General features: G+C 39.9%; 2 protein-coding genes across 2 annotated transcripts; both read right to left on the bottom strand.

The window, feature by feature from the left end:
• Positions 1–1,439: 1,439 nt before the first annotated feature.
• Positions 1,440–12,066, bottom strand: vamp2 (vesicle-associated membrane protein 2). Its single transcript, XM_062406892.1, has 5 exons — positions 11,566–12,066; positions 7,187–7,277; positions 6,804–6,962; positions 6,407–6,458; positions 1,440–6,234 (listed from the first exon to the last, which is right to left on the bottom strand). Coding segments are annotated over exons 1-5 (321 nt in total). The 5' UTR covers positions 11,568–12,066; the 3' UTR covers positions 1,440–6,217.
• A 3,495-nt stretch (positions 12,067–15,561) lies between these two features.
• mpp1 (MAGUK p55 scaffold protein 1) lies at positions 15,562–26,010 on the bottom strand. The gene is made up of 12 exons (XM_062406111.1): positions 25,637–26,010; positions 20,991–21,119; positions 20,801–20,879; positions 19,981–20,066; positions 19,831–19,899; positions 18,084–18,280; positions 17,864–17,967; positions 17,691–17,771; positions 17,394–17,474; positions 17,111–17,313; positions 16,891–16,965; positions 15,562–16,814 (listed from the first exon to the last, which is right to left on the bottom strand). Exons 1-12 carry the CDS (start codon positions 25,757–25,759, stop codon positions 16,638–16,640), a joined length of 1,404 nt encoding a protein of 467 aa, XP_062262095.1. The 5' UTR covers positions 25,760–26,010; the 3' UTR covers positions 15,562–16,637.

Raw genomic sequence — 26,010 nt, 5'->3', positions numbered from 1 at the left:
TGTGTACAAACAGGCACTGTGGGGTTTTAGTGTTAATCCTGACTTGATTTTGTAAATGTGCAGAAGAGTTTTGAGATGTGTTTAATTTTAAGATAGTAGATATCGTCAGTCAGTCAATGGTGCAGAGGCCTCAAGGGAAAGCATTTTGTAATGACCTTTGGATGGTTGTATGAAGGTTATATGAAACGTATGTGTTGGGAACTACAGATGATATGTCATGCATGAGGTTTTGGTTAGGAGCCCCATTTGTCCTTCGAAATAAAAGTCACCAGAGGGGGCCATCACAGCAGCTTCATTTATAATATATTGTAAGCTCTGGTTACTTAAAGCTTCTTATTGCCATGACCTCTAAGCTGCAGACTGCAGCGAGTATCTACACTTGGTGAGAACTTACAACACTTTCTGTGACACAAATAAAATGTTTTGTCTTTCTAAATGAGTTTATTTAATCAATACTACCAGTACTGGTGTCCCTAAAGTGTTTTATTAAGGGTCAAACCGTAAACCATATAGATACTTTTTCATATTAGTGTCTTCTGCACAATACTTGAATTTCTACCTGTATACTATGTATAGTCTACTGTTATTTATTATATAACATTCATATATATATGTAGCACTTACCATTTTAATGCTCATTTTCATATACCTGCCTATATACTTACAGTCTTTATATGAATATATATGTATATGTTTATGTCTATTTCAATATCTTATACCTAATACACAAATATAGTAGGTTATATATCCGTATGCAGTAATCCTGCATAACTGCACTTTACCCAAGTACATTTGTTTAAAAATAATATTGATATAATAAGTGTATATTATGTACCTATTCAATAATTATTTTGTTAATTCATTTTCTTTTTTTCTTGCCTATCTTATATATTGTCGACATTTTGGACTTCTCCACACAGGTGATCGTTCAGTGTCACAGAATCTGTCTGCCGATTTTCCTCTAAATGCTATGGAGGCACTATTTCTGGTAAAACCCATCAAAAACCGGATGTGTGTAAAGTAGTATTAAATGACACGTGATGTGTCAATATAGCAAACATTTCTCTTCATGTCAGAGTTGCTGTTAATGATGTGTTGTGTAAATCTAAGAATCCATATGTACATGACACACAGAGTCATTTAAATGTGGTCAATTTGTGGGTTAGGGTGTTGTGGCTTTCACATTAGTGTTTTCCATTCATCGGCTTGTGTGAGACGTCTTTACTAGTAGCCTCAGGTCTCCATGTATTTTTCAAACACACTATCATGTGATCAGATGAACTCAGGAGAGAGGTTTACCTTTGTGTTGGTAGTAAATTTATGCTTATTCATACAGGTCAGATAAGGTCCCAGAATTGCAGTCAAAATTGCATCTGCCCATTGTTGCACACCCACAAAGCACATGAAGCACACACAAAAGTACAAGTTGTCATAGATACTGTTTTTCCAATATACATATATTTCATGATGTTCATCAATATAATAAGACATTGATAGATTTACACTACAATTATTTTATGTACTTTAATTTTTCATTCAGTCTCCTCTCCTTTACGTTGAGTCAACCTTGTGTAGTTTCTAATCCCATATCAAATGACGGCACAATAAATCTATCAGTAAATAAAAGCAAAGGTAAAAGAAAGAAAAGAAAACTGAATACATTGCCCGTGATCCTCCCGTCCTATCCCTCCTGTAAGGCCAGATGACCAGGGGCGATATAGACCTTCATCCCAGGAGCCCCAAAGAGAAATCAAAATCTTTCCTCAAAAATAACGGATTTCAACAAAAAATATATCTCATAGATACAAACAGCGATCTGATGTAAACTGTAGAATCATTCTAAGCATTCTGGACAATTGAAGGTAAAAATACTTCTTTTTTTTCTCACCCATTAACTTCCCATTTCCTTTACCTTTACCCATCAGTGCTTACACACAAACAATTCAGTGACATCTGGAGTTATTACTAAATTGATGCAAAAGAAGAAAAAAAAACACAATATTTGGTTAAAAATAAAACATGTTGACATATGTGAAGTTGAATATTGGGTTTGTGGCCATCCTGTGAACGTTCAGTGACTCATAAGGGTCCCTCCTCTTTGCTGCGTTCATCTCGTTTGGTGGTGACGGCAAGCGTTAGGGATCAATCCCCTACTTTGTACGTATCACATGTTGAAGTTTTGGATGTTGTGTTTCATTCTCTGCGTGGTTCCTTCCACAACTGAATCACAAGCTCATCCTTTGTGATTCAAACCTGGAAAACGGTCTGAACAATTCCCCCCCCCGCCTTGTCGGCAACTTTGCATCACCACCAAATGACCTGAACGCAGTTGAGATCACTGAACAATTCTCCAGGTTGACCCTTCAGACAATATTCTCCATCGACTCGTGTTCCCCAATCCCGCCGAAATTATTGAATCACAACGGGAGAAAGTGCCACGGTGGTAAAACGTCGGCGCACTTTTTCTCCTACAGACAATAAAGCAACAGGGAAAAAAAGAGAACACTCGCTTCATTTTCACCATCGTGACCAAATTGGTTGAGCACTCACAGGACAACAACTGGACTCATGGATAACACAGAAGTCCTACCCCAATCAATTACTGTTATTTCTCCTCAGTTCACCATGGTTCACTCCTGCAGCATGGCTAAAAGGACCACCTTTATGAAAGGATTTTTCTATTGCCAAAAAAATCAAATTTTATACTTTACTTATATAGTTTTTGTCCTCATATATATTTTGGTAAATTGCTTATACCTTCAACCTGAGGATATAGGACCCCCACCCCCCAAAACACCCCGTATTACAACACCAAACAATGCAGGTTTTTTTTACATTTTTTTCTTGAATTATGTCTAATAGCTGTAGTTTGTTTACATTTCTTTTCATTTTAAAACTCGGCAGCACTATGGAGACAGAAAAAAAGAAGAGTTGTGCTATAATTAGTCATAGGATCATGTGTCTGAAAACCTTTTTACAGAGGCCCTTCAGACCTGGGGAAACTGTGGTCGAGATTTGAAGTATGCGGTTTTGTTTTGGTTTAACTTGCATAATGGCACTCCCAAGCCAAACTGACACACTATATAAATAGTGTGCAATACTTAACAGCTCCCGTAATCGTGGATAGATTCCATAAGGGTGTGAGCTATTTAAAAACAGACCAGGACCATTTGAATAACCTGTTTCTCTCTGCTTGTTTTTGATGGCAGTTGGCAGCGTAAGCATGGAAATCTGGTCTTTGGTAATCTTCTGCAGTTTACTCTTGCTCTGTTTAGAGGAAAACATGTAGGGGGAAGCAGGAAGCAGGGAGGAAGAGTGGGTTCGTCAAGGTCGGGGTCCCTCCTAATAGAACTGGCCAGCAGATCGGTAACCTCTCTGCTTGTATAAATCAAGGTGGTCAAGGAAGCAACGTGCCCTCACGCCTCGGGTTTAAGCGGCCTAATCTCTCGGGATAAACTAGGGATATTCCCAAGACAGAGCTATTCTAACACACACACACACACACACTGTAGGATTCTGTATCAGCGAGTTGAGCAAACGCGGATGGGATGGTCCACTCAGCTCAGGGGGAAAGATTATAAAGTTATGTGGAAGAGGGAGGAGGCTACTAAGGCTTTACCCACACTTTATCTGGAGTATTGCAGGTGAATTGTGGTCTCTGAAGCCTTCTGGTGATGGTAACCTACTCAAAGTTCTGTCAGCTGAATTTATACCTTTATGATTCTTGACAATCCAGCTTAGTTAAATAACTGAATTACAGCTTTTTCCAAGCACAGCAAAAAAAAACCTGCAAATCAATCAGTAAGATGGTTCTAATCCCTACAGGAAATTCCTTTTAGATTTGTCTTCATATCCGAGGTCTTGACCGACCATTAAAAAACCGAGTGCAACCCACAGTCCTGCTCTCCTGCTCACAAAGTAGCCAAAAGGGTAGTATACATAGGAGAGGACGCCACCAAAAAAGAAAGGTGGGAGAATAAGTCAAGACCAAACCAGCGAGAGCACCGATGAAAGAAATAACAATAGAAGCCTCTCCCTTGTTGTTTGGCAGTGTATAACGCATGGAGCTGAATTACAAAAAACACACCAGACAGAGGTGAAGAGGAGTTCACTGCTAGAGGCAGCAACACGGTGCTGATCACACACTTCCTCTTTACCCGTCTGTATCACACAAAAATATACTATAATAAAAAATATAATCTATTGTAGTTAAAAAAGAAAAAAAGGCCTTAACTAGAGGGAGAAACACTGAGACAGAACCGCTGCACTAGCAAAACACTCTTCTTAGGAAGGCTACTTTATCTTTTTTTATTCTAAAGAATTGCTTCTCACGTTTCCTGGCACTAACTTACCCCAAAGTTAGCAGACCTCTGGAACTAAAACTCAACTGGTAATCAACCTTTATTCCTCATTTAGCCTCTGTCCCTGGATTTGCAAATAAGGCTGTGTCTCTCTTTAGTTTAAATGTGCTCTTCAGGTTTTGCTGCAGGAGGATCTGCTTTGGCCAGGCTATTGACCAGCCAGACAGCGCCATCAAAAACAAGGTTGCATTTGTGCATTTTAATCAGATTGCTTTTTTTTCCTCTGCCGTCAGCCACTCCCTAACACAAACTGAAAGTGCGTGGGTGTGTCTGACCGGGAATAATCCACAGTAACTAACAGAAGTGACTGGAGGCTAAGGCTTTTCAGTGTATACATATGCCTGTGAGAATTAACCTGTGTTTTATGAAACTTAATCAACTAATGTCAATTTATGCAATGTCCCCATTTTATCCCCTGGCATTAGAATAGTTTTGTAAGCACATATCCACCTTCTAACATGAATGACATCTCCACAGTATACTGCAAGTGCAATGTTAAGATAACATCACCGCTATTAGAAAAAAATAATAATCAGTTGGACAGACTGAAAGTCTAATCCTGTCTATCCATAACTAACCCTTACAGCTATTAACTATAACATTGTTTTTCTCCTATGGTTTGTATGACCAACGTTATCGACACAAGTTTCATTGCATGTATTTTTTTTTTTTTTAAAGATACTTACACTTACATGTGCTACAGTAAGAGCATTTGCACTAGACTGCAATGAAGGAATGTTTTTCGAAATAAGACACTACGTAATATTGAAATAAAAAACAAACATCTACAGACATTGGTCCATCTGTACTATGGCAGTTTTGAAATTATTAGAGGAAATCAAGGTGTTCAAGCATGCTGGGAAACAGAAGAGCTGCAGCTGTGACTTGAGATGAAAGTTATTACAGATGTTGCCAAAGAAAAGGATAAAGAGAAGTGAAAATAATGAGAAGGACCGGGAATGATGATAACTGGGGATTAGGGTTTAACAATTCATGCATGATTTCTGCGGTTGATCAATATCAATGAGCAATAACTTTCTGAGAAAGCCACAAAGGAAGCTAAGACTTGGATTTCTGAAGGCATCAAGTTACAGAAACCTGAAGCTTTTAAGCTGAAGCTTTTAAGGGCAGTTTTGTAGCTCAAATTTCTGTAACTTCATGACTTTTAATCCTCCAGCTCATTTTGAGCTGTCGTAGGGGACATGCCTAACACAGATGAAGGTGGAAATGAAATTTTGTATTTCATTAAAAGGAGACTTACTCCACTGTGCAAAAATACACCAAAGAGAGAGAGAGAGAGAGAGAGAGAAGAAGCCGGGGGGATGGACAGATGATGAGCACATGCAAGATGCACACTTTGATTAATAGGCAGTAGTTAACGCTGAAGCATACATAAAATTAATACAAAAAATTAAAAAATACAAAATGCACACACACATACGCACACACACACACCTACAAAACAGTATATATATCAGAATAAAACTCTACAAAGAACTATATATATCAGTTATGTAACAATTATCGCCAATCGTTGTTTCCTTTTCTGTTGCATCGTCACAAGTGTTTGGTTCTCGGTATGGCAGGTTAGAAAAGCCAAGAGGACCCAGAAAGGAGACAGGGCCACACACTCACAAGGACAAATATTGACAGGGGTCCAGAGGGAGAGGTGGTGGATGTGGGGGGAGCCATGGGGCCCTGAAGGGTTTAGGGGTGTTATATCGAGGCTAATCAGGGACAGATACATATATATAGTAAATTAATTATCTGTGGTTAAATTTTTCATCAATTTGAGGGTTTTCTCTTTTTTTTGTAGCAAGGAAGTTGGGATCAGACTGGGGTAGGACCGACTCTTCTTAGGTGCTGAAGTACACTGCAGGAAGAGAGAGAGGACACATTATCAAGTCCAATTCATAAGGGGGAGAGTAATGTATCAGCAAAAATAATGATTTCCTACATTTAAAATGTTTTGTTAGTTTTGCTTTCAAATAAAATATATTTTGATGATTCATTTACACACCCACAAACATAAAAAAAATTCTTACCAATAATGACGATGAGGACAATCACGCATATCACACCCAGGATAATCATCATCTGTAGACAGTGGAGTTTCAAAATAAGTTGTTAGAGAAGCAGTTTTCCAATTTTTAAAGCTAGTTAATCACTGGTATATTTCTTCAAATGAAATGTCATTGTTTCAAGAGCACAGGAACAATTATGCTAATGCATCTGTGTTGTTCGTTTTGTACAGCACCTTATAACTTTAGTTTTGAAAGGTGCTTTATAAATACAATTGATTTATTCCCTAACTTACTTATGAGCAAATCAGAAAATCAACATTAAACACTTGTCCCCCATTTAAGACATCAATGGGGCAATCTATTTCTGCCTTCACATATTCACTTATTTGTTATTTGAGAAATGTCTTTGTGTCCTCACCTTGGCGTTCTTCCACCAGTATTTATTCTTCAGTTTTGCAGCGCTGGTCTCAAACTGAGACGCTCCAGCCTGCAGGGCATCAGCCCTGTCGTCCAGTTCTGAGAGCTTCTGATCACGCTCCAGAACCTTGTCCACGTTTACACGCATGATATCCACCACCTGGGGAAAGAAACTCGAAGTGAACCCACAATCAGCTATCAAGAGAGGACGACTCGATGAGAGGGTCAGATAGGATGAAGATGGACTATAGGATATATGTGATGGTAAGTTTCATATCAAACCACAGATTCAAGCATGTATTCTTACCGAAATTATCATTTGTTTTTCAAATTTGATCCTTTTACCAGCGAGAAATGTCTGACGTGACTTTGTGAAGGACTCACCTCATCCACTTGTGCCTGTGTCTGCTGCAGACGGCGGTTGCTGGTGAGGTTGGGAGGGCCATCTGCAGGGGCTCCAGCGGCTGGGGCAGACCTATAGATCATACAAAATGTAAATGTTAAAGGCTGTTGAAAAATGTTTGAAATAGCTTGATAAGTCAAAATGATGAGAATCATAAGTTAACCTTTAAGGCAGAGTCAACAGCTCAAACATGGGAACACAAACCAAATAGATCAGATCTACTTATTTCCAATGGTCGCTTATGATGTTTCCCGCTTTTCCTTGGTGGCAGATATTTTATAAGTGATATCATACAGAATGTATGTAGGGAGGAGTTTCAGGATATGTGGAATTCAAGGGGTCACATATTATTTGAGGGAAAATGTGTCATTTTTGACTGTTAAAAAAGTTGTTAGTGGGTGGTTTTTGTGTGAAGAACTGGTAGTTACAGGATAATGTACACAAAGTGATGGAGAAAATCCACAGATTTAATAGGTATGATTTGTAAATATCCACTATGTTCCAAAAAATGAACACAAAATCCAAATAGTTACCCCCCCCCCCCCCCCCCCAATCACAAATAATCTGTTTTTTTTTGCAAGTCCAGTTGATTTGTCATGTCAGGTTGGGTTGTGCTCTACATTGACTTATTCTCATATTGCACAATGCAACAGTAACGACTGTGAGAGGCAGAGAGTTAAAGTGAAAGGGTCATTTACCACTGAAAAGAAAAAGCTAAGAGAAAATATATTTCATGAGCTCAGCTATTTGCATAATGTGCAACAAATACATCAGAATCCATTCACTTGGATGGTAATGTCCTGTTTACAAAGACTAATATGGTCAATTCACCTCTGTTGCCCTGGATTTCACCCTGCCAGGACAATATAGCCTGATTTATATTAAGTATGTACTGTACTACTTTTTACATATTTGTTATTTGGCCTCTTCTATATATTGTATTATCATGCACATATTTTCTAACCACTCTTAATTTGATACTATTACCTATGTTTTACATTTCTATCTATCCAGTTATCTATTATCTATATTTTATTGTTATTGTCTTAGTCTCTTTATACAATTATTATACTATTCATCAGATTCACCAAATATAGATTACTCAAGCTTTTTCCTTTTAACATATAAGAGGATCAATAATGCACATTTAAATCTATTTAAATCCATGAGTAACTGAGTTTCATTACAAATAAAATTGTATTTGAAATATTTCTAATAATGAAGAGGTAGTAGAACATTCAGTTTGTGGATATTTTAATTAGTTTTGTGAAAAACTTAGTTGGTTTAGTTGCCTTGAAAGATACAGGATTATCTAAAGTGAAAATGTAACCCTACACATTGTAAATACAATGCAGAATGGACATCAGGTACAACAGCACCAAGCTAGCACAACAACAGATTGATTGATATTGATTGTGGCCATGAAAACAAGCTAGCCTCAAATTTTGTGAAATATATGATTATGTAGATGTGCTAATATAAGTCCATACCCTCAATGCTTACATCATATATCTATATCAATAAATCTTAACATTTAAGTATAAATGTTCTGCGATTATGTTGCACAGTGCTGTTGATTTATCATGTTTTATTGAGATCCACCTGTCCAAATGAATCAATACAATTTAAAAACGTGATTGTTTGTTTTGACTCTAGAATAAAAGGCTATGGTAGGTTGTGACAAAGGTTCCCACTGAACTAGTGTGAGACATAACTGTGTATAAAGGTCACCTTTACACGCTCACATGTTACTAATCCTCTAACAACAACCAATCCTTCTGAATAGTTGGCTTAATGGTGCTGGTGGTCTCTATCAGCTGCCAACCAGTCCCAACACAAACTGCCACTGTACAAAACACTGTATATCCACTGGGTGAATAGTAAGCTATTCATATTATGTCTTGAAAAATATTTCAATATTTCTATATAAATATAACATTGAATTCTTTAGATTCGTGTGATTATCATACAGTTACAGTAATATGAATTGTAGATTGTAGACATTAAGACTATTGTAACATCTGAACTGGCTACATACCCAACAGATTGAGAAATGGATATTGTTTATGGATACATTTCTTGATATTGCAATCAATAGACATCACTGGTGAATGTATCAGAATTACTGCTTCCTTCATTTCTGTCAGACTTTTTGTTTTATATAAATACATTGATACACCTCTACATTATTGTTAGACACTTGTCTTTTCTCATGTTTGTTGTAAATATTCTTATTTTGTTGATGCGCTCTGTTACATGTGTCATCCATTGTATTTCTGTCCTTCCTGGAGAGGGATCCTTCAGTTTTCGGTAGTTTTTTCCTACTCTTCTTGAGGGTTAAGGACGGAAGATGTAAAACATGACAAGTATGATTTGTCAATATGGGCTGTGCAAATAAAATGTAATCGATTGACCGATTGTTTGAAATTGCAAAGAAATAAAAAATAATTGGAAAATCTGCCACTACTGAATCTATATGTTACCTAAGCAATATTATGTCTCATCCTATTTTCAAGGTGCAATCAGGGATATCCACAGAACAGAAAAAAACTGAAGTGAATGTTTCAACCCAAATGCAAATAAAACAATTTTCAGCTAGCCTATCGTTCTGGGTTGTTGGAGTTTCACAGATCTATCTACACAAAAGGTCCACCAACCATGTCATGATTTGTTATGCGAGCTGAATATACTGTTTATCCAGCCCTCTTTCAAGATGCTCTATTAAAATAGTCTGAGAGCTGTGGTCACCCAAGACTGCTGAGTCTGAGAGGATTTGCAGGAATCCCTGATATAATATAGATAGATTTGATTTCAAATGACTAGTGATAATAGTAACGATGATGATAAATTAGCTCCCTGGTCAAAGGGGTTTCTGTTTGTTTGGTCAGCGTCATGGAAAGAGGGACCTGTCTGACTTTCAGCACTTGACAGCGACATTTCAGCACTGGACAGCGCCACAGCAGCTCAGACCAGAAAGTCTGATTGTCTTCATGTTCCTGAACTAGATCCGAACAGCCACACACACACACACGCACACACACACACACACACACACACAAAACACACACACACATACACAACAGGCCTACACAATGTCCCGTAGATCATCACGTTTCACGACCAGCACGACGGGCCTGTGAACACACTGAGAGCCTAGCACCGCCACTGGGGTGGGGAGAAGAGCGTGATGGTGGAACGACATTGCTGGTGACAAATGTTACAGAGAGCCAAAAGAAGGGATGTTGTCGGACATGTTGCCACCTCTCAGTGACATGTCGCGTGTGGGCAGGAGGATATTTCAACGTTTTGAAGTGGCTGCTGTGTAAGAAAAAGTGGATGTCACGGCTGTCTTTCCTGAGCCTATACCTTTTCTATACTTGCATCATGTGCGGTACAATATGGCAGACAGGAACATAAAATGGAGACGTTTGAGAGGGTTTATCCGGAACACAGGCCGGGGCATGGTGAGATATGCAGCTGTCCGCCCTCGCACGACAATCGACGACATACAGTAGGAGGCTAGGCTACCCCCACCCCCAAAGGCTGCAAATATCACGTAAACTAGGCCTTAGCCCCATTCAACACTAATAATTAGCGTCATTTATATTGGAAACTATGCGGAATTCGTCGATTAATATGGAAGATATAAGTGTTCAACAGGCTTTCTGGAGCAGTGGATCAGCTCATGTGGCTTATTCCACATTATGTCCTTGCGTTTTCTGGAATTAGCCTAATCGTCACCGGAGGGTCAGGGCCACAGGAATAAAAAGCCCTGGGAATGTTTTATTAGGCGCAGGGACCATGTTTCAAACTCGAGGACTCCTTAATTTGCTTTTGATGACCCTGTGGGTAACAGCACTCACGGTGTCCATTTCAATTTAAACCAGTCCAAACTGGAATTTACAAAAAAAAAAATGCGTGCGTGCTGTCACGGGTGAAAACCAACACACGGTAAAAGAAAAAAAAAAAGAAAAGGCGATGATCACGGAGCCTGTTCACCGTGTAAACGCACGAGAAGTCACCTGTATGAGGTTAATGTTCGGTTTAATGTCGGATAAAACACGGTGGCTCCGTGCGCTCCAAGGTTAGGCCAACGCGTTTAGCCCTCCGTGCGGTCACACATTTAGGTGATGATGATCCGGGAAGGACGATCACCGGTTCAGAGCAGTGACACACGGTTTCATGTTAATATCACAACCTTGTGAATGCAATGGAAGAGAAAAATATAAGAGAAGGAAGAGGATGCAGCCACAGACACAGAGAAGCTGCGAGTGTCGCCCGAGAGGACGCGGCAGTAACGCGTAAACAGGTCATTTTAATTCTAAAGAGGTTTTTAATGTGTATGTGCGGGTGTACTCACATTTTCCTGGAGGTTGTGGGGCTGGTATCCGGACAGGAGGCGTGAGCTGGAACCGAGTGGGTGACAGATGGATGTGGATCTGCGCTCCTCTCTACCCTCTGGCACCCTTCGCTTGGTTATTGTGGCGTTCCCTGCCTATATAGCCGAGGAGGAGCACTGGCTTCTATCTCCCACTGAGACGCGTCCCTTATTCGCTATTCAAAAAAATACCTCTCTCTCTTAATTTTATTCTTCCGATCTGATCTCTCTTCCTCCTACTTCTACTGAGCGAAGCCCGGCGCTGTGATGGAGGAGGAATAAACAGGCGCCTGGATTAGCTGGACAAAGATGGCTTGGTGACGTCAATCGCGCAGTTTCATGTTAAAGCGGGCGGCCGCAGACTGTGAACAGCGGAGTAATGTTCGGAGCAGCGCCGCTTTTCGATCCGCACACAGTGGCAGTGGGTCTCCGGGTGTGTTCCCTCTCACACACTTTACATGTCAGGGTCGTGCTTCGGTTTTCAAAGCTCCACTTTAGGGGATTTATTTTTTCCTGATGGCGAGACTGTGTGTCAACAAAATGGCGTTCCTGGAGAGGGGGTGTGGCGAGGCTCGCTGTAGGTGCCTTGTTACATTCATAGTAAATATGGATGCATAAGGATGGAGTTTAATTTACCAATATTGATTTATCTGTTGCTTCAGACAGTGTTCTGCATAACATTAATGCTATAGTATATAACATGCGTGAGTATATGTTCTAAAGCTCTGCCCATGGGGCCCTGGTGACCCTCACTGCTATGATGTGATGGAGGCTCTAGTTTCCCAAGCAAAGTAAAATAGACATATCAATTGTGTATGTGTATACTTTTTTCTTATTAAAAAATGTAACTGTGTTATATATTGTGTTTCTTGCTTTATATAAAGTGTATTTATGCACCGAGTGGAGTGGTACTGTACATTTCATCTTACCATAAACAATGACAGTAAAGGCTTACGCTTCAGTGATTGACACAACCTTATGAATAAACCTAACCCTAACCGGGTGTGATGAATGTGAGCCTAAAGTTGCCCACATGTAAAACAGAAAATGTGGCCTAACTGTCCCAAACAACACACAGTGCTCAAGGCGGACGGGATCTGGATGTGAACCTAAAGGGGCCCATGTGGTAAATGGTGAATAAGGCCCAAATAGCACAAAACTAATTTGGGCCACCTTTGGTTGACATCTGACATTAATATTTCTTGCTTACTCAGCTCTTGTAAACAAAGGTGATGCGCCCAAGTGCAATCATTGGGTGTATAGGCCAGGGGACATTGTGGCAGTGTGGACAAAATCTGGACCAAAACTATATTGCCATGTGGGAAAGCATAAAAGGCCTTTGGCTAACTGTGACAAATTAAAAAGGAAACCCCAATGTGCACCCAGTGTGCCTTAGAACAGTTCCTACAAGTTTCTGCAACTTTACAGAAAAGAAACACCACTCCTCTAATATATGTTCTGTTATTAGTTAATTCAATTTTATTGAACTACTTTATCAGACGAACTGGGGGCATTTCATTCGAAACAGCTTGAACAAAACATCCACACACAGACAGGAACACAATATAAAAGAGTTGAGTTAATGACAATTCAAAAACCAAGTTGATAAAACGATCAGCTACAAAGAAGGCAGGGGTTTAGTAATCTATTTTAGAAAAGGATTTATGTTTTGAGGACAGTGGAGAGATCTTTTTTAACATGTAGAACTAAAATCTCTCATATTGAGTGTGAAAGCCATAGCGTGTGATTCGCATCCTTCTTGTACTCATCAAACCAATCAGGGACCTCTCGTGCATTATGGTTGAGGACATTGTTCATCCTGTTTCTCCACTTAGGGTTGTCTTTTCATTTGTCAACCATCTGTTCATACATGTTACATACGGCAATGAGGGCAATGTTTCTAAGAGGCATGGTTTGTTGAATTACTGAACTTTAAACCCCATAAAGGGAAGCAACTGTAACATACAGGATCCATTCAACAATCTATTCATAAATAGGCCTCAGCAGGATTTCTGTGGGGCTCAGTTCCATGTAAAGAGGCTTCACCAACATGTGTAATGAAAAATATAAGTACACACAACACTATGTACATGCAGGTCCTTGACTGGATCACAGTCCTGAAGGCCACTGCTACTTGTTTGTGTAGATTCCTGTAATTTCTCTACTTTTTGAATGCAGGAACAAACTGAGCCTTGTGAAAAATGTTGCTTTATAATCAAATTAGCTCTGAGTGAGTGATTAAATCATTTGTTGGTCATTGAATACTATAAGGCAAGGAGGGGGGGATCCTTTGTCGTGTTAAATTTAGTCAAAGCCATGTGCACACGAAAGATAACACAACACATGATCTGACACAGGCTGAAACCTTATGTCAATACGATCCAGCTTTATTTCCAATGACCTCAAATTATACACAATACCTGAATGTGTGTGTGTGTGTCCAAGTATCTCATGTTGTTGGGACCAACATCTGTTTGCACAGTCACATTACGGGGACGAAACAAAAGTCCATATAATATAAATCATTGAATCTTAAAGTGAAGACATGTTTCAAGGTTAAGTTAAGGTTAAGGTTAAGGTTAAAGTTAATGTTAATGTTAAGGATAGGGTAAGAGTAAGTGTTAGAGTTAGAGTTCGTTAAATTATAATGATGTTTAAGGTTAAAGTTAAGTTTCCAGGAAATCAATATAATGTCGCCAGAGGCACCGCGATGTGTGTTGTGTGTGTTTTGTGTGTGTAATCAGAATAGTCAGACTAAACTTGGTTTGGAGCAGTGTTGTTGACAGTGGGTGAATCAAGGACCTTGAAGCAGCTGCATGTGAGATTATTAAGAGGCTTTGCTACTCTGACAACTGGGTAACATAACCAAATGGGAGCAAATACTAAATCAGATATTTTTCTTGACCTGCATATTTCTATTCTGAAAATTTGAGAAACACAGGGATTTCCGCCCCGGCTCTGCAGTTTTACATGTCTGCTCATTATCTGGATGATTATGCAGCAAACTGCATACGAACGTGTTTATCTGAGCACGGGAACAGATGAGCTGAAGTGTTTAATTGGCAGCACTGTGTTTAATGATTAAGTTCACAGCTAATTTCTCCAGTTACCGTGTTGAAAGTTAATTAAAATATACTTCAAATTTGAAAGATGAACACAGCATTTCTGATATGCTGGAGCCTATTTGATATTCACAGCTATTTGTTTAGTTTATATCACATTATTCAATCCCCATTTTGGTGATAGGCTGTAGAGCACATTTACTCTGTATTTCCATTATTCTGCCTCAGAACTGACTTTGTTCTGATCATTATATTTCATATATGAAATAATCACAATAATAATATTGGTTAAATGTCTTATACAGAAATAAAATTCACAAAATACTAAACAAACGAAAAATATGTAATCGTGAGGGGTTTCAAAATAGCACGTAAATTGAATGTCTTATTCATAACACATTTTGTTCTGAGTGACTGTAGTTGTGCAGATAGCCACATGGTGGCGCCATAAGACAGCTTTGTTTCAATTCCAGCAACATGTAGTTTTGTGCATGCTGCTTCGGAAGCTGCTCCTCTCCATACAAATATTTTTTATTTTTTGTTAATTATATGGTTTCAAACACATATTGGGCTGTTTTTTAAGCTGTCTAATTATCTCTTTGTAGTTTTCTTTAAAGGTTTCTCTTATTAATTTAATATGCTTATCTAAATAGATCAAATTAATTGGCTGCTTATTGGAATAATTATGATAATATGCTACTGCATTACTTGATTAAACACTTGTATTGCATAATTGTTTACTGATCTTTCACTTCCATCAGTACATCTGCCTAGCCGCTGTCTCAATTATTTCCACATATTAAATCTAACTAAATCATACAAATTGAATTATCTCACATGTTTGCACCACAACATATTTATGTACTTTCAGTTTGATGAGCACAAGAGAACATAAAAAAGCAGTTTTTCCACATAGAATGGTGTATATAGATTTAATTAAGACCACAACTCCAGCCATGCAACCAGGAAAGGATGTAGGCTCTGAACAAATCCACTTTCATGAATAACCTGCAAGCATTTCTCCCACACTGTGATTGGGAGGATTTGTCACATGGCGGATACAGGTACAGACTCAGATGCACAGGTCTTGATCTATAATTGATCAAAGTTATGAGCCATGACTTTCCCTGAAAAAATGAATCTCCCCCCCGCCCCCACAATTCTTCTGCTCTCAAATATTAGTCAAGAGATTTTAAGTGTGAGGAACCACAGTGGCAGCAGACAAATGTGTCTAATCATACGTCAACCTTTACAGTTCAGTTACATCCCCTGGTTTGGCTCCTCATGGACAACTGACATGCGCCCCTCCCCCCCTCCCCAGAGGGCTTTAAAGAACAGGTTTCTATCTGGAAAAAAATTAAAAGATGATGTTGCTACAGTGCAGGGAAATGTATTCTCTGTTTAAAAGTGCCTTTACAGTATCCCATGAGGTATACAATTTTTTATGAGATGAGACAAGAAAGGATGTCACTGACCGACTGAAAGGTTTCGTGTGAGAAGACATTGTCGCATTATGGAGTTACACACACTGCATGGAGAGACAGTTTCAGAATATCAACTCCATGGCTCAGATTAATGAGAACGATGAAGAGAGAGAATCCAGAATCAATGTTTTACATGACGAAATCCTGATTTAAAAGTGAGGATTTCATTCACAGTTGTGGTCCTACTTTGCATTCGCTCGCGTTCCAAGCATCACAAAAGGTGTGCTGCACCAAAACTATCCCAAAAGCCTAAAGCACAAACATATAATAACCACCAAAATAAAACATCCCGGGTGAGGTTCTCCACTTTCTCAAAATAAACCTTTCTACATATTGCTTATTTTTTTGGGGATGCACTCGTGCAAAAAATCTCTGTGACAATCAACATTAACCAAATAGTAAAACCCCAAACAGGGAGATCACTGACTGAGAGGTTACGGGTAAGTGAGAGTGATATTGCACTGAATTTGAATCAAACAAAAGGCGTTACACTGGAGCCGGACGGCCGTCAGTACACCCACGATACAGGCACCCACTGCGGGGTGGAGATGGCCCGCTCCAGGGCCTCCTCCACCCCCTTGACGCTTTCGTCCACGTCGCTGTTGACGAGAATCACGTCGAAGAAGTGTCCGAACGTGGTCAGGATGGCGTCCGACTCTTTCTGGATCATCAGCAGGTTTTCCATCTAGGGCACAAGACACAGAGGGTCAGGATGGAGTTTGGTCATTCAGGATATTTGAGTATATTCTGAGATGTAGCACCTGGGAAGATGTGGTGGTCGGCGCGATGAACACCACAAGAGGTGCGAAATCAGCCGTCCGCAAGACTTTCAGGGTCTATGTTAAAAGATGAAGCGAGGATGAGAAGAGTTGGTGTTAAAACAGTAGAAATCCTACAGCACAGAATGTTTCAACTGTGGGCAGGGAGAAATTCAGACTACAATGTTTCCTTTATTTTCCTGAAAATTCTGTAAATGCCGACCTGCGGTTCCACGTCCACCAAGGCAATTTTCTCCTGCTCGTGGATCTTCTGGATGGTCTCGAGTCTGGTGCCGAACATGTTTCCCTGGAAGCTTCCGTACTCCAGCAGCTCATTCCCAGAGATACACTTGGTCATGGCGTCGTTGGAGATGAAATAATACTCCTGCCCGTTCTCCTCGTCCTTGCGTTGGGGTCTGGTGGTGTCTGTGTAGAAAATGTATGTTTTAGAAGAACACCGGTTTGGAAACATTTGCTCTTGTGAGTAAACGTGTGCGTCTACTTACGCGGTGCTGGGTAGGAGAATTTGTCCGGGTACTTGGTCAATAGTGCATTTTTTATGTGTCTCCTTCCTACGCCAGGTGCACCTAAAACGAGCAGAAGTTTTACTTGCATGACATTTTTTTTTATAAAATATTAATTTTGGCACAGGCACAGAAATAACCTTGATACAATGATTATAACATACATACATTACTTTCACAGAGCTCCAAAAAACATATGCTGTCATTTCTTTCGGTGAAGAGGATCACACATGATTTTACTTTTAAGAATTTGAAATTGTTGATATATCTGAAACTCACCAATTAGCACAAGTGTTTTTCTTTGAAAAGCCGGGAGTCGAACCACCTCCTCATAAGAAATCACATCCAGTTGGTCAAAAACTGCAAAAAAATAACAGATTATATTCAAGTCAAAAACGCAGGACAGCACATCTGAGAGAAGGTGCAGTAAGAGATTCCAAAGGTTCACTCACTGGAGCTGTGTTTGGCCAGGTACTTGTCTTTGCACTTCTTTTTCTTCCCAAACGGGCTGCAGGACTGACTGCCCTCTCTGGCCTTGGTTTTACTGGCCACCCTCCTAGATACACAGATTTAGGTCAAGCCAGGAACAGATTGCACAGTTCTGAGGTCTCTGGCGTCAGATGTTAAGCACTTTAAAGATTAATTGTCACATTGTATCACGGAGCAGTTTACCATTCTTGGAGCTCTGGAGAAGGTATGAGCCCAGCGAAGTCCGCAGCGCTGCTCTCCACTCTGCCCTGCCACCAGTTGGGATCCTGCTTGTTGATGATCTGAATGATGTCACCAGTTTTAAACTTCAGCCCGGCCTCCTTGCATGGGATGAGGTCGTCCTTGGTGGGGTCATAGTCAAACTGGGCCCTCATGTACATCTGGAAATTCAGAGCAAATATTCAGAATTTAAAAGTTGAAATGTGAATGTGGTGTTTGGAACTGAATTATATAAATACCCTTTCCCATGTGATGAATAATCTTCTATTACCCACTGTAGCTCAGCTTCAGATAAAGTCACTGATAAAAATGTGTTTGTTGCCGTTGAGCACAAATTTGTTTCACTATTTTCTTCTCTTTTGCTGAATGAATTGGGGCATTTCTCAAGTTTTTATGTCGCCCATCAGGGAAATTCCGGGCTATGCCTGTTATGCCAGAATCTGGCAGAGCAAACCTCTTTTTCTGAAATATGGTCGTGCAGCGATGAAAACACCTGAATTACAGCTCGAATTGAGGTATATATTCAACATTTTGGTTTTCTTAATTCTTTAAGCCATAAAAATGGGGTGCATGTTGCATACATGTTCAAAACCCCAACATCTCTTGTCTGAAAATGGGTTGTGTTAACGTACACAAAATATTATTTTCTAGCGAACCTAATTTCATAAACATACAGTACACTCATATGCTGGACTTCAGTGACCTACAGTAACTGTGCAGCATCATAGAGATTAAATACTCATCTAGGGACTTCAACAGTATGTTTGGAATCTACAAATGTTAAGGAGGAGAATTCAGCCTTCAACAGAATCAACACGTTCATGTTAATATCTCCGACAGCTCAAATTCAAACTAAATGAGCAACTTTCTCCCACTGATAAGATTCCATGATTGAAAGTCTCTTTGTGCTGCCGACTAATTTGTTGTCTTCTTAAAGTTAACCAATCGTGCAGCTGCAAAAGGTTTTGTTTACGTATACCCAGGATCAGAACTTTTACTGCTCTGGGTATATATAGATGATATATTGTTGAGATGAGCTTGAGGACCACGTGTAAATTCTCCGCAGGGTAAATTATTAGTATTGTTAGTAGAGATCATGAACATTTGTTGATTCCCCCAAAGTATCTCCAGTGGTGGTTGTACACAGACACCCTGTGGGAGCACTGGAGCCGTCTGGGTCACCAACACTAATGTTCATTGGGCATTAAGTTTTCAAATTATATTAACTAATGGTTAATGGACTACAAGGTTTTAAGTCGACTGCCATCACTGGCCACAGCAAAAACTGAAATTAAATCAGTGATTAACTGCATTCAGACAATGGTTACTTCAGTGTTTTCTATCACTTAGTATTGTCCATGTCCAGCATGCATTTTTACGATCCTCGTGATTGGTTGGTGGAGAGAAGGAAGTGGTGTGACCAGTAGATGGCAGAATAAAACACACTACCACAGTGTTTCAAGTCAGGCTAGCACAACTAATGTGAGTGATGTTCTCAATTTTATAGTCACCTGGGTTGTTCATTGACAAAAAGAAGATTCACCTAATAAAGAGCAAAATGCTTAAAAAAAAAGCAAAAAGGTTTTAGATCAAAGTAAAGATGAAAAGACAAGCAATCAAACCCATCAAGACCGCAATCCAGTCTGAGTGGAACGTTAATGCAGCACAATGCAAAACCACAAGTGCATATTGTGTCCCCCCGTGTTACTACCTCACAGGCTCGGGATCGACTCTGCTGGTTGGAGATGATCTTCATCGTGACTACACCGTTGGTTTCTTTCTGTGTGTAAACAAATGTAAATGACCATTAATTATAGAGCCAAAATGGATTTTCTCATTTAAGGTACAGGCATCAACCTACCAGAATCTTTTGCAGCTGGTCTACACTTTGGTTTGTTACACTTTTCCCATTGATTTCTGCTATCTCATCCCCTTCGTGTAAGGACCCTGGAGAGAAGAAGAAACCACAAGTGTGAGAAGCAGTTGTTATTATCCAAATATGCACCTTAGACTACTGAGGTAATATTCATTTTTACTGATAAGGAATAACAAGAAAAACATGTAACAAAATAAGAATCATCTGCTGTCTGCATTACACGTAACATATTACACTGAGTTTTACAATGCAGCCACAGATAAGGATATGAGGTGGGCCTCCCCCAGTGCACGCAAATGCTCCCGCTTAATCTGATTTGTATCCACTGGGACAAAATATTAGAGCCCGAACAATATGGATTTTTGGCGGCAAATGGAGATAGGGATTAGAGGGTCAATAATATACCAGTATATTGACATATATTTATTTATTTATATATATTAAGTCCTTATCAAACCCTTACAACAAAGTTATATAATTGAGGGTGGATACTTAAGAGTTTGCCCAAAAACCTTTGTATAAATAACTAAAAATAATAAGAAAAATAAACAATTACAACCAATATCTACGACTTGCAATAAGAAAGACCATTTTTTACGTAAAATGTAAAACATAAAAGCACATCTTTCCATGAAATAAAAAATTGATGTCAGCTCATGACGGCAAACATAAACAGCAACATCTATGTGTCTGTAAAAGATTGGCACTGGCCGAGTTTTTATCTTTATATATTTATACTATGAGAAAGAACTTTCTTCCATCCACCATTAACACACAAACACAATTATAGATGAGATTTGTATACCTTGTCTATGGATCATACCCCCGTGTAGTATCCTGGCCACAGTGCACCGTTGTTTGTCGTTCAGCTTAAGAGTGACCCCCTACAGGCAAACGCACAACAGGTGAGGAAGAATCAGCTAAACACAATCCTGAAAATATATATAATATTTTTATGTTGGGCATGTAATTCTGTGTAAAGGCAGAAAGTTTACCATTGGCTCCGACGGATTCTTTTCAAATTCTACTTCTTTCATCCTGGTCAGGTCTGTACCATTCATGTGTTTCGAGCTGCCGTTGGTGAAAACCTCAGCTCCCCGATTCTCATATGTTTGCATAGTTGCCTGTTAAAAAAAAAGAAAGAGAGGAAAAAGGGATTATTCAACATCGCTTATTTTATCATTATGGAATGAACTTTGCTTCAAATTTAAATATCAAGAGTCACAGTCAGTTCATCTGATCACTGTCACACTGGTAGTTCCTATAACTGAAGTGAAACCTCTCTGCTGATTTACGCCAAAAGCCATGTTTTATTTGCAGTTTCAACATATGTTCAAGGTTGAAAATTAACCCGGCGTTATAACACCTCATTAACCCCATCCAGTGATCTGGTCCACCAGGTTCATGTGGTCATGGATACCACCAGTCTCATCTGGTCATCATCACATTAATGTAAGGAAACAGATTCTTCTAGGAAAATCTTGGTAGTTTGGTAGTGGTAATAAAAACAAAAACAAAGTCACAGTGACTTTGTGGATCCATATTGTACTTTTACACTTAAATTAATCTAATCTAAAAGCTGCGAATCCACCATCTGCACAGTGTTGACAAAGGCCGTTTCAGTGCTCTACAGTAAGGAGATGAAAATCAAACTAAATAAAAAGTACCAGTAAGGGTCCTAGGAAATAAACTAAATACATATTCTCTGGACAGCACTCATAACAGAACAATGAATGCACACTATCAAAAGGTTAGGAGACCGGGGATTAAAGCGACAAGATTACATGCATCAGCACAAAATGTCTGCACAAAAGTTACACATCAGCAGTGCTTAAGCAAAAAAGAGAAATGCATCTTCCAGCATCAGCACTACTATAAACCAATAAATGTAATTATCGTCCTCCTCCACCTCAGGCCCACAATACTGCCCGTAACAGCGGTTTGGTATGATTGGTATCTTGTGTATGTGGATTGTATAAAATTGAGTCTGTGAACACAATCATGATTTTGTAAACAGTGGCAGACGATGTCGTGAATAAGCAAAAAACGTCTCCTATTTCTGGATCCAGAGATTGTGAGTCAAGAGAAGACGGAGCGTGGGAGGCATGCTAGTCTGCCAGTTGTTTTTTTCTGTGCACCGTGATATGTATTTCGCAGCATTTGTGCAATTTTATGTCAGGGCTGAGACCAGGAGGAATCCTTTGGAAATGAAATCCTCTCAGGAAAGGGCTCTGTTCGGCAACACAGATCGAAACCGCTACATAAATCCAAAGCTTGTTTCACTCGCTATCTAAGAGCAAAGCGTTTCGGTTTAAAGCTGCTCCAGAGACAAGAGGAAATAAAGCCTTTCAGATCTGCGTTAAAATAATGTGATGAGCCACAAAGCTAAGTTAAGACCTTAAAAGTAGACTGGCTGGGTAATGGCATAGCCTTATCATTAAAAGTCAATGTGATGTCCACTGAAGTAATGGCAGACCCGACTGTGTGTGTGTATGTGTGAGTGAGTGAGTTAGTGAGTGAGTGAGTGAGTGTGTTTATGTATGTGTGCTCTCATGTCATAGAGGAGTAATTATATTCTCATGTTTATGATGTAATGCTCCCCCTCAGGGCAGGCAACAAAGGTCAAATCTAAAGGTTGAATATTATCACTATACACGTGTGTGATTAGGTTAGCATTAGCATTAAAAGGCCTTTTACAGTAAACGTTAAAAAGATAAAACACCACCTATAAAAACAAAACTTTCTCAGAATGTGTTCCAATCTGTGTTAACAGTCAACACAATGTCAACAAAGAAACCTGAATACCAGTGTGTGTGTGTGTGTGTGTGTGTGTGTGTGTGTGTGTGTGTGGTGGGGTGGTTGTGGTGTGTGGCGTGGTGGGGTATCAAAAGGATAAACAAACAAATGGATGAAAGGCGGAATGCATTGAGGAGAGAGCGGAGCGCTTCCTTCTCCAGACGTCTGCTCGTCCTTTTATCTGGACGAGATCAAGCAGAATGCGACGGTGCATTTCAGACAGAAAATCTCCGGATGAGACGAAAGCGTTTTTCAAAAACCTGTTGATACTCTTCTACCTGTTTTCCAACATTCGGTTCCATCATCTAACTCGAAAGATCAGGTGACAGTGCAATCTCTCTCGGTCCTATCTTCTCGTTGTCTTGAGGTGAAATATTAATCCCCTCAACCCTGTGTAGCATTTATGGTGGATCGCCATGACAACAGGATAAGATGTATTGATCACTTGAGGGAAAACAATCGGATAATCAATATCTGACCTATATGGGGACAAACAGGGCAGATTACAGCCCTAAAGGACAAACTTAAATCTTTAACAGCTACAGGCTCATGGTGTTGATCAAGAAAATTAGAAAAATAAGATAGTCATTAATCCCCTGCTAGGCCTCATGTGCCTAAAGTAGAACTTGTCTAAACTTGTTAGGATTTTCATATCAGGTCTGAGCGGTCGACAACAGTGTGACTAAAAGAATAAGAAGTCCTGTACTTGTCCTTGAGTTTCTAGGAACGATGTGCGTGTTCTCTGTAGGCTTTGTTCACAGCTCTTTGCCTGAAGTGTTTTTGGAGACAGGACAAACCCCCTCTGCAGTAAACAGAGCAGAACAGGCCGAGTCCTGACCAAAATTAACAAAAAGGATCCAGGAGCTACAGTGAGTCACCCTGACAGACATTACACAGGCTACATTCTCCTCTGACAATCATGGCATCATGTGACCTCACGTTAAGGCAGTGATTTTTCCCAATCAGCATCGAGCGGAGGAACCAACGGTCACGATCACAGCTCAAGGCTATCTAACAAAAGTGCTGATAACAGGAAAGGAGTTTCCTCCCTTCACCGTTTCCCTCAGTGGCTCCAGTGCTGACTGCTCAAATTCTTCGAAGTTGCTCAGCACAAAGAGTTGCCTCAGTATCACCGGCTGCCAGATCTGAGCCCGGAGGCCATACAGGCTATTAATTTCACCCCCATGAACTGCTTTGCTGCTGTTTTAAAACTTTCTGGGTTTTGAAGGTGTTTCCCCAGGGTTGAGGCAGGGTCAGTTGGACTCTTAAAACATTATCTTTCCCTCAGTGTGAAAACCAGTTGGAACAAAGGCCTGGCACTGTGTGATCTGGTAAACAACCTGCATGGCCTCCACATCACTGTTGATATTGAATCCTCAGCTGCAGCCCCGCAGGCAGAACTAAACAGCACTGCTGGAAATGGACAGAACCAAGTAGTTTTACATTCCAAACGGTCTATCTTATCCTGCATTACACTGCACTGTCCTTGACAAAAAAAGCCCCATTGATGAATGACATGACAGTCACATGCTGACTTAATCATTATGGGATTAACAATTAATAGCCGATTATTTGCCTGGCACCGGCCACTGTCTTACTGACTCATTCACCTTACTTTCTAAAATGTGACTGCCTCAGCTTTCTCAAATCTGTCATATGACTTCCTTAGGCAGTTTTTGGGAGGAAATGCAGAAGTGAAATTTGCCAATGATATGTCTACTGGACTCCCGTTGATGCTGACTGTGCAATACTTAGAAAGCTGAACTAACTGGCCTACAACTGCAGACTGGAAAAGACAGATCTACGTGTTTATTTATCTTTGTTTAGGAGGTTTCCGTTGCAGTGAGTAGGGGTGGTTCAAAATATCATTACAGCAATATATTATCGTTCTGACTTGTGAGATATGCTGATGCCAAATATCGGTATTTTGTTTTCAGTTTTATATATATAGTTTGGACTTTTGCCAGTTTACGGCTTTTGGATATTATACATTGAAATGACATTCACAAGGTACAGCATATTTGTTCCAGACTAAAGAGGCAATAAGATGAGACTTAAAGCACCTTTTCGTACATCGTTTCATCTCAGTTTGTCTCAAGCTCTGTCAAACTGACACCAGATAAAAACACATATTGTACATTCTACCTTTTTAAATGGGATTTTCGTATTCTTCCTCAGTTACACAGACTTAGTGATGTATCTTTATATGATTGTCTTGCAATATATCGGTTAACGCACAATCACTGTATCGTGACATTATCGTCAGCCATGTTTCACTGCCTGTGAATGTTGAGTGTTGAGATTGGTGTGATTTGGAGAAGAAATATAGATATTTAGCTCCATATAGTTCAAACTTTTGCCAGTTTATGGTTATTTTACAATGAAATGTGGCATATGTGGACAGAGTGGGTTTATTAAAGACTGAAGAGGCACTAAGATCAGACTTTATGCACTTTCTTGACCATTTTCATCTCACTTTGCGTCAAACGGACATCAAATTGCAGCCAAAAGCTACACAAATCCTCCCTTTACGACTTTAGGGGTCCTTTACTTTCTTCTTCAGTTAGACAGATACCGTAATGGAATATAGATTATCGCAGAATCGTGAGTTCCCCTGCGATCACCAGCCCTAGTTGTGAGTTGTGTGGCGGGGACAGAGCGGGGGTCTATTTTTAGAGACCAGGTCCATGAACAAACAACAGTCATGTCATGTGGCCCCCATGATCGCCACTTCCCGGAAGCGAACAAGAACACAACAAAAAAAAAATGAAATCAAAATATGTCGGGGTGCAAAAATAAAAACAAAAAAAGAACTAGAGCGATGTAAAAAGAGAGCGGCACGAACCTTGTCAGACTTTGGTTTGTTTTGCAGGAGCTGCTCCAGGTAGAGGTCGGACAGGGCTGTCCGCGCGCTGCTCACGGACTCCAGGATGACAGCGGGCTCGTTTTTACTGGATTTTAACGTCATGTTTCCCCCTGTTAGCCGGAAAAAAAGGGAAAGAGGAGGAAAAAAAGCCACCTATGAACCCGATGTGCCCTTCCGATCAATGTCCGCGGGAGGAAGGGCTAGGGGGGTATAATAAAGGGCTGCGGGAGATGGAGCCGCTGATAAGGACGATGCGATAAAGTGAGCGAGAGTCCAAGGTTTGGATGAGCAGCAGGTGAGAGAGAGAAATGAGAGGACACCGCTGACAAAGCAAGTAAACATGCGACTGACTC

This window comes from Platichthys flesus, chromosome 15, assembly GCF_949316205.1.
Source record: "Platichthys flesus chromosome 15, fPlaFle2.1, whole genome shotgun sequence".
In the NCBI taxonomy this organism is placed as follows: Eukaryota; Metazoa; Chordata; class Actinopteri; order Pleuronectiformes; family Pleuronectidae; genus Platichthys; species Platichthys flesus.
Note: the sequence above shows the minus strand (reverse complement) of the source record. Positions and strands in the feature narration are given on the sequence as shown.